General features: G+C 44.1%; 1 protein-coding gene across 1 annotated transcript; it reads left to right on the top strand.

Moving 5' to 3' along the window:
• Positions 1–226: 226 nt before the first annotated feature.
• Positions 227–2,949, top strand: TMEM38A (transmembrane protein 38A). Its single transcript, XM_009895167.1, has 5 exons — positions 227–378; positions 962–1,146; positions 1,768–1,855; positions 1,965–2,082; positions 2,390–2,949. Exons 1-5 carry the CDS (start codon positions 233–235, stop codon positions 2,609–2,611), a joined length of 759 nt encoding a protein of 252 aa, XP_009893469.1. The 5' UTR covers positions 227–232; the 3' UTR covers positions 2,612–2,949.
• The last annotated feature ends 6,927 nt before the right edge of the window (positions 2,950–9,876 follow it).

Genomic DNA, 9,876 nt, shown 5'->3' with positions numbered 1-9,876 from the left:
AAACTTCTAATGACTCAGTTAATTTGAACCCTTATGGGGCGTCTGCAAGCTCTGATCACACAGTGTTCCTGATAGTATCTGGTACTTGTTCAGGCTTCACAGAATACACATTTTTGGATTTTGTTTTACAAGCACTTGCACCACAAGCCTCTTTCTTAGAGGGTCTTGAAGTTTCGGCTTGTTTGCTGAATCCGTCTTCTCATTTAGAATTTGCTTCACAGGAGCCGTGGAGATGTCTCGTAAGAGCCCTTTTGCCTCCTGGCTTTGTGCTATGCTCCACTGCTTTGGAAGTTACATACTTGCTGATCTCTTACTTGGAGAATCACCTATTGATTACTTCAGTAATAACTCCAGCGTCATCCTGGCCACAGCAGTCTGGTGAGTCTTTTGCACTTCACCTAATTTATCAAGCATGAGATGCCGCTGGCTGTGTACAAAACCATCTGGTGTGAGGGAAAGTATTCTGTCAGTGTGACACGTGTGTATTGTCTTGCTTGGATTAACTGGGGAAAGACGTGGGGCGAGGTAGTCTATGAGTCTTTCTTTGAGGCTTTTGTATTCCTAGATCTAGTTTGCAGTTTCTCTGACCGGTTGTCCAGTGCTTTGATTATATGGGTCGGGTCCAGCCCAGTCACTGGGCGTTTCTATTCATAGCTGCTGCAGCTGAACAGTGGCCAAACCACAAGAGCAGCGTGCACTGAGCTGATACCACATATAGTAGAGGAGAGGCACGTTTGGGGGCACTTTCTTCATTGCGTTAGTGAAACGTGCGCAAACTAACCACAGTTACTCCAAGTTTCATTTCCTCAGTGCGTATGGGTTGTATGTGCTTTTGCATGACAGAACCAGCACTTCCCTCTCCATGCCATAAGTCAGGCTAACGCCACAGCACTCTTAATCCTCTCTATATGTCCCGGATCAGGACAAACAGGTCCTTAAACTCTTCGTGGTTTTGTTACAGGTATTTGATATTCTTCTGTCCTATGAACCTCTTCTACAAGTGTGTTAGCTTTCTCCCTGTGAAGCTCATCTTTGTGGCAATGAAGGAGGTGGTCAGAGTTCGCAAAATTGCAGCTGGAGTCCACCATGCTCATCACCGTTACCACCACGGGTGGTTCATTATGATGGCTACTGGATGGGTCAAAGGTGAAAAATGAGATACTCTTAATGCAGTCGGGAGGGACGGGGGAATCTGTGAGTGAAGCTTAAGGTGACCACATCCCTCAGTGCCGCGCAGCAGGCGGGCGAGCGGATGTGGTCAGTTGGCTTCGATCAGTCAGGTTCCCTAGAGCACGGGTGTTCACTCATACTTGCAGAATGGCTGTCAGTTGAGTCGCCATCTGACTTTAACGGAGGCGTGGAGAATTGGAATCACTATCAAGTATGGGTGTAGAATTCAAGAATTCTTTATTCTTTCTCCTGTGTTCTACTGTCTCTGGACTCACCTTTATCTTTTCAGGGGGGTTCTGTGAGTGCTGAAACAGCCCAGTCAGTTTTCCTTTAGCTTTTGTTTGGAGCAAACATTTGAGCATCAGTAAATGGAACAGAGGCAAACGCCCTTTCTCTGCATCAGGAAACACTTTATAGAGAGTCTAGAAAGCACTTGCCCTGCTCTGTTCCTTTAGGCTAACTTCTTTTAAATTTGGGAAGAATGTCAGGAAACTTCTGTTCCCCTTAGGTTATCTGCGTCCCTTGGGGATCTAGCAAAGACAGCAGAGCTCTCCCCTGGTGTGGCAGTTCTAGCTGCTCACTTTTACTGTTTCACAGGTTCTGGTGTTGCCTTGATGTCTAACTTTGAGCAACTGCTGCGTGGGGTCTGGAAGCCAGAAACAAATGAAGTCCTTCGTATGTCCTTGTAAGTAAATTCTGTAAATTCTCTGTCAGACCAAAAATGGAATTTAAAGAACCGTTCAGGACTGAATACAAACGATGCAAACCTTCAGGAAAATTTCCTTCTCTTCTAGCCCTACAAAGGCTAGTCTGTATGGCACAGTCCTCTTCACTCTGCAACAAACTCACTGGCTCCCTATCTCTGAAGCCAACCTCATCTTCTTTTTCACCATGTTCATGATAGTTTGCAAGGTAAGTTTACAGCAGGTTCACTGCTAACGCATCTACAGAACCAGAGGAAGGGTGCAGACTTAAACTGGGGGTGTTCACCTTCCTAAGCCACTATTGAGGGCATTGGCTGTACAGAGCAGGAAAGATCTGCTCAGGAAATTGTAGGCTAAATTCTCCCTCACGTAGACAGTGTGGTACAAGGTCCTTGTGATATAGCCTTGAGCAAGAGGGACTTTTGTCTGGGGTAAGGGGAATGCTCCTTACTAGTTAGTATTTCATAGCTCGTGTATGTGATCTTTAACTTTAAGTATTCACTGTTGCATGGCAGGTTTTCATGACGGCAACTCACTCTCACGCCTCACCTTTTGCTCCAGTGGAAAGCTTCATCTGCCCAGTTTTCTTTGGCTCCGTTTCCAGTGGACACACTAGTCATCACCATGATCAGCATGGGGCCTCCCATGAGGTTTCCCATCCTCCGCCTTCTATTGCAAAGTCAAAAGAGGAGCTAAATGAAGGCACAAGGAAACGGAAAGCAAAAAAAGCTGAATAAAAAAGCAACCACACAGTAAATAGGCCAAGAAAATTCTTCCAGAGCTGAGTCTCAAAGCCACCTGTGACCTCCTTTATCCTCCAGTCCTTCTCTCTCAGACTCCAGAGGAGAGGTGGAAGCCAGGACACTGCCAGGCAGGTCCCTGAATTTCATTTGTGCTCTCAGTGCTGCTGCTTGCTTCGTGGTCTCTGTGTCTCTATTCCGATCATATTTTCAGGGATTTGTAGATTTGTGCCAGGATGACAAGTGGGTGCCAGTTCCCAAGCTGTCAGCAATTCTGATGCAGCATTTTCAATTGATGTAAAATCTTTCACTGTGTTTATTTGTGAATGGAGGTAACGGTTTGTGCTCCTGCAACTCATAAGTTTCCTTTGAGTGTTCATTGACCTTTTTGATGTCTACCAAAACAATGCGGTTTGTGCTCCTGCAACTCATAAGTTCCTTTGAGTGTTCATTGACCTTCTTGATGTCTACCAAAACAATTAAACTGTTTAGACACAATCAATGTGGAAATTGGATTTTATACTCAAGGAAATTAAATGGTCTTATATGAGCCTGATGTAATTTTTCCTGGCTCCCACATCTGCCATATCTCCAATTCATGTGACATTTTGTATGCAATAAGTACGTCGACTCTGGTGTCCTGGCCAACCTCTGTTTCTCTCACCTGAGTTCCCTCTGATTCTTAATGGGTAGAACAAGGTCACTTTCTTAACCAAGTCTGTGTTTGCAAGAGCTGTGAAGCTGTGAAGTGCTCCCAGTGCTATGTATTGGTACTGTTATTACTCTAAACTGTTGTGTAGCGTTGCTGCGCGCTGTTACCAATAGTGTGTCACCTCGAACCTGATCATATTTAACCAGGGAAGAAGCACGGTTCTGGTTTGTTTGTGATCCTGTGGGATACCAAGAAAGGTGTGTGAGTGTAAATAAGTATTTATTACTATTTATTTATAATTGCCAGGGCACTTAATTGACTTGAAACTGGCTTTTTTAAAATGTTGCATCTTGATATAGAGAACGGGATACTTGTAAGTATGGTCCTAAGCCCACAGCTACATGCTGGTTTGTGCTTAAAGCAGTGATTTTAATGTGCTTAAGGACAGCCTGAGCGCTCTCACTGGATGCAGGAAGGAACATCTCCTGTGTTCCCAAGTTAAGATATAAAAGCTGAAGAAGTGGATTTCACACCAGCTGATTAAAACTACTTTAATAGACTGATAAACGCACACCAGCTGAAGATATCGATTATCTTTTGTAGGTTCCTTTCAGCCAAACTACTGCTCCGTGAAAGCAGCTTGTGCCCAGGAAGAGTATGAAATGCCTTGCCTGGCTCAGGGAGGAGTCTCTCAGTTCATTCATGTTCTGCTTAGCGAGTACTGGCTTTTAGACTAGTTTTAAGCTGTTCTTATAACTGATTTTGTTCTTAAAAGTGTCATCTTAAGCATTGCACCCAAAAGACCAGAACTTTTCTGAGTTTTTTTTAATCACCAAGGGCTGGGATCGCTGCGGTGACAATGGCACGCGGGGGGATGCGGCACTGGGCTTTCCGTTAAGCAGCAGGTTGCCGTCCCTAGCAATAAAGGTTGCTGCTGCTGTCTTGCAACTGAGAATATAAATAGGAGGATTTAAGAAAAGCGTTTTTATTTTTTTGTGTGTCCCTGTTCAAAATTGAAATCGACGGTTAACTAAAAATAAAAAAATATTCTTGTATACAACCAGATGAAAGCCAGTACAAAAGGTCGAATGATTTGTGGGCTTGGGTTTTGACAGTGCCTTAATTTTGTGAGTTTCCCTCCCCTTCAGTAGAAAACAGGAATTCTACCCGACAACTCAACTGTCTGGTTTTGCAGATACTGGTCTACTGAAACCTGATGTATCACAAGCATGCACAAGACTATAAATGTTTTATGAGATGCCTGATTCAAGGGGAATTTTGTTTTACAAAAGCCATCAACAAATAAAAATTGTGAAGTGTCTCTGATTGTCCACTGACGCTTGAGGAAATACGAGTGTTTCTTTTACTCTCGCCAGCCTCAGAAGCCACACACTCCTTGATCTACCTAAAGTCTCCTTGACCCAATGACAAAATGCTTCTAACTGAAGAGAGAGAACGAACTTTGGCATGTCCTACAAGTACACCTGAGCATGTTCTAAATGGAAATAGCATAGTAAAAGGCCCATTGCTTTTGTTGTGTTTGTAGTGTTGTCATCCAAGCAGACTTTCTGAGATTTCAGGGAGGGAAATAAGGAAACTAACTTCCTTTGGTGTTTGTACCAGTTGACTCTGTCTTTCCTTTTGTCACTAGAAGAAGGAGGACATTCACCTGGGACAGGTAAATATACACACATGCATACAACCACACACACACAATTCTAGTGTATTTATATGGAGTTTCAGTATTTCTATTTGAAACTGAAAAAAATCAAAATGCTTTGAACAAATATGACTACTTATTTAGCAGGATACTGTTAGCTGCTGCTCTGCCTTCTAAGTGCCAGAGTCCTTGCTCTTCAAAGTTGCTAACCAAGAACAGACAGGAGAAATATTCCAACAGATGTTAAAATTAAAGCTCTGTACGCCTTCCCAGTACCTTATCTGGAATGGGATTAGCATTGAGAAGACAACTGCCATAAAGAAGAGTCACAAATTTCATTTAGTGAAGCATTTCGTAGTGAGAGATGTGGAACCTTTCTTGAATTTCCATGGCTCAGCACTGGTAGTATGTGGTACGATTCCAGACAGATGTCCTTCATCCCTAGAAGCAAAGACGGATCTTTCACAAAACAGCCCATTTCAACCACTGCTGCAGGGCCACGGAGTCCTCCAGGGCTGCTTCTGCCCTTCTGGGAAGCCCTTCTGTACCTGTACATACGCTTCTTCCATAAGACTCTGCTCCAGCCAGACTGAAAATGGTAGCTGGGCATTTCCTAGCGGGATGGAGTGATTTGCTTCCATGGCAGAGATGGGCGTGATGAGGAAAACAAGACACAGTTGATCTACTCAGCTCACTATATGAGGACCTGCAAAGGGCTATTTATTTTCTGAAGGGCTTCACTTGTCTCCCCGAAGATCTAACTCTTTTAAAATGTTACTTAATACTCCTTAATTTATCAGAGCAGTTGAGAATTTAAGGTGCATTGGCATGTGGGATTTAAAGTCTCTGTATGACCCAACCAATGGAACAAAGGGTCAGTGCAAACCTTATGCATATTAAAAAAACCCTCCAGAAAAAAGCACTCAAATGTTTCATGTGGTTTAACCATTCTCCTCTCCCATGATATCCATTCCAGTGTTGTGAACAAATTTTGCTCAGGACCTGGACGGAACAATTAAGGAGAGCAGGCTGATGAGAGGAGGTATTTCAAGTGCTTTGAAAAAATCCTGCGATGTCTGAGGAGTCCCATGCTGTGCCGGCTGTGCAGAATGTTCCCGGCTCCAAGCTCCGCTGCAGCACAGGGTAGGCGAGAAGCATGCCAGGGCTTAGACTTCCACGGGACAGACGTCATTCCCTCCAAAGATGTTCTGATCTGATAACTCCTGATACTAACTCTAGTGAGATGTAGCTAAATTTAGCAATGGGTTTAATCCTCAAAGAGGCCCTGGTTGCCTGATGGAAAAAGCAAAGTGTTTCAGTTGCTGCTCTCAGCGTTTCTCGTTGATTGACAGGTTTCCCTTTTCTGTGACACAGAGCCAGCCAAACCCAGCGTCTACAGCTTTCTCACCCTTGCAGATCAGCTTCACAGACAGGGAAAGCTCTACAGCCCTTCCCGTGTTTGCGGAAAAAAAACCCCCATAGGATAACTTTACAGAAAACATTAGTTATTCTTCACAGTAAATGAACTGAAGGAAAAAAAAGGGAAGCCAAAGGAAAGAAGTTCTATACAGAAGAGCTTATGTGAGAAAGGGCAAAGCCATTACAAGAGAGCACCAGTGCTAGAGCAACCAGTGTTCTTGTTTTCCCCTTTTCCTCTTATTATCAATGACAGCATGTACATTCTTCCACATTTTGTCCAAAGAGTAACCAAATTATATAATCCAGCTAAGCGGAAAGACCCAGAAGATAAAGATGGATGTTGGCTTGGCCATCTCCTGAGCAACAGAGAAGTTGTGCCTTTTAACACTTGCCAGGTGATTAGCTGCCAAATGCCTGCTTCCTCCTGCAGCCCATTTCATGGCTGTACGGTGCTTTCAAGGTGTAAAGCACTCAATCGGTGCCAAGAGTGTCAGTCCTAGCGGCGCTCAGGACACACAGAAGCATTAAAAATTACAGCTTTATGCATTTCACAGTAGCGCATCTTTATTTGGGCCCTTAGCTAGAATTGTCTGCTTTACAGTTCTGTTGCTATTCTTTAAAGGACATAACTGGGCACTGCAAGACACACGACGGAGGATTATCCGGAAGGGAGGGCTGGTGTAGCACGGCATTTCCTGCAACTGTAGATACCCAGCTTTCTGCTGCAGCAAGGGCTTTTCTCTCAAGTTGTTTTAGCTCTTTGCCAAAATAATGAGAAATCAGAATATACATCTATAAAAAATTTTCTAGAAAGCTCACAAAGATAGTTTGGATTTAGTAGGAGCTTCTTCCATCTAGGAAGACAGGACACTGAGAAGGCACACTGCTGGCAATGGAGAAAATACGCTGTTCATACCAAAGCTGAGACAGTCACTGCACACAGAGGGCTGACATTTGCCTCTTTAGGATGCTCTCACTATTGGCCCCAAAGAGATCCGGTTTGTCCCGTGTGCCCATCCACGGCAAGGAAAGGCTAATTAAAGGGGTTTGGATTTCATCAGGCACCAACAGTGTGGTTCTTACTTGGTAAACACCCACAAAATTACCTCCCAGCTAAGAATTTAATCCTGCTCTCCTGCGGTCTGAAAGGCAGCAGTCTGTGAGCAAGCTGCGGGGGGATACGGCTCACGGAACAGACAGAGGGTGAGAAAACAAGTCCCCTATCATGCCAGAGCTCACGCTGCATTGTGACTCACAGTTGCTACTCACTTCAGCTCTGTGATGACATTTCTGACAAAAAGAAGATGTCGGTAGTGCTAAGATCAACAATCGTGCATATCTTTGAGTCCGGTCTTTCTTTTACCCTTGTGCGTTCGCATTTTTCATTCATTACCCCTACAAAAAGTACCGTTTATAGTATTTTCTATCGTGACTCTTATCTGTTTCCTGTATGTTCCAAAAGAGAATTTGGGGAGGAATTTTTTTAGAGAGCTTGCAAATGTAACCTTTTAGGAAGAATAAGTGTGACACAGTGATTTCATCTTAGCTTTAGGGTACAGGTAGGCTATAGATGTGGAATGCAGGAAAACAGGTCTGATACGTTCAGAGGCTCAAACATTTTTATAGCCTGAGGAAACCCAGAACATCACTGGAAAAGATTTGGCTGGTCGATTTTGTTTGGTTTTGATCTTCAAATTACAGAAAGCTCACCAGAAACTCTAACACACGTGCTGCATTCCCGCAGAAAGCAAGCTGCTGCTCTTCCAATTACCCCGGCCCCTGACGCTCCTCCATCGAGCTGCACACTTTGACTTGCTGAAAAAAGATCTGTTGGGGACTTCTGGTCCCACTGCAACCAACTGCTTGAATCGGTGCGTGAGCTAATTTTCTTTGATTTGTTAGTGACAAGAATTGGTGTGATCAGTAATAATGACAGGTATATGCCGTGTGAGATGCATTTAGCATGTCGCAGACTACAGTGCCTTGAAGATCAGTCTAAAAATCCATGACTTTAGAGTCCTAACATTGGCTTAAATTAGATTTAGACTAATGTAGGCTAAACCCTAATGTAGGCTCTCTGTAGTGTTCATCTCTTAAGGTAAGACGCTTCGTCTCCCTGCCTGTTTGATTTATGACAGATTAGGATGTCGGTTAATCTCTTCTTATTTGGCTAGATGACTGTAGAGATTAATCAAGTATTGTCTGCAAAAGGAACCCATAAATACAGATTACCAATTTTTCTTTAATTATTCCTCCGTATGCCAGAGGGATACAGAGGGAGGACAGACAAGGATAGACACCAGCCTCTTAAATCTCATTTCACGAGAGAAACAGAAAAACCGCAGCAGCTGCTCTGGCTGATACTGGTTTTCTCTAACATGCTCAGTTCAGTTTCTTGGAAAAGGCAAAAAGCCACAGAAATAATAGATTATGGTCTCCTGTGAGAAAATGGGGAAGCAGAAAGCGGCTCTTGAGCGAGTGAATCTGCTTGGTCGGTACAGCACCGTCTCTCTTTCCACAGGACGTGGAGAAAGCCGCATTTCTTACAGGAAAAGCTACGCTGAGCAAATACAGAAACACATATTGAAACAAACCAAAATAGCACCGTGCTGTGAATGTTGGAAACCAGACGCGCATGGAAGAGACAGTGAAAAGCACGCTCTGTGAACGGGAGGTGGAGACACCTATTCTGAGGGCCTCTCCTGAGGTGGTTGCACCAGTTACCTCCTCTCCCTGCGCATTCCAAAGGCATTTGGACAAAGATTTTGTTTTTCCACTTGTTCTCTGTTGGCAGCTGCAGTTTCCTGCCTTTGAGCTTGTAAATTACTACATTTTTCTTTCTACCTTTTCCCATGTGCTGCTTTTTTGGGGACAGTACCCCCCAGTCCAAACGTAGCCACAAAGAAGTAAATATTTCTTGTGCACAGTTTAAACACCTTTTAGTGAATTCACTCTTGCACAGCTTGACAGAAGGCAAATAGTGACGGGGCACAGGCATACATAACACAGGATGTTAAGAAACCTACTTTAAATGCCTGAGTGTCTGAACCATAAATGACATCGCTGCTGGCAGGCTTACGTGATGCTAAAATACAGAGACAATTATCTGTAAAATAGTCAAGGGTGGTGAACAAAGGGAGCTCAGGTGTACGGCACCTGATAGGGAGCACATTTAGTGCTTGGAAAGAGACCGTGGGGATTCAGCCCAAGTGACAAACACTGGTTGCTATAGAGATATCTGTCCTCTTCAAATACAGATGGATCGCTCCAGGATGCGGTGAAGTTTCACTGCATCTCAGTGCAGACAGTCAACCATCTCCCGCTGTCCCTGTCAAAGTAGCTGAAATTTTCCCAGGCTTTCCTTAAAAGAAGGAGCATCCAGCTTTCCGGAGAGGGGCACCACTGACTGGTGTTCATTGCTGTTAGTCATCTCCTCTCTAATGAGCAACCTCTGCGGAGGAGAGCTGAGGGAGCCCAGAGAGCAGCATGAGCTTCAGTCCAGATACACGCCGGGATCTTCTCCGTGGGAAG

Source organism: Charadrius vociferus, unplaced genomic scaffold (genome assembly GCF_000708025.1).
Source record: "Charadrius vociferus isolate BGI_N301 unplaced genomic scaffold, ASM70802v2 scaffold291, whole genome shotgun sequence".
NCBI lineage: Eukaryota > Metazoa > Chordata > Aves > Charadriiformes > Charadriidae > Charadrius > Charadrius vociferus.
The sequence above is the reverse complement of the archived record's forward strand: the minus strand, read 5'-3'. Positions and strand labels throughout refer to the sequence as shown.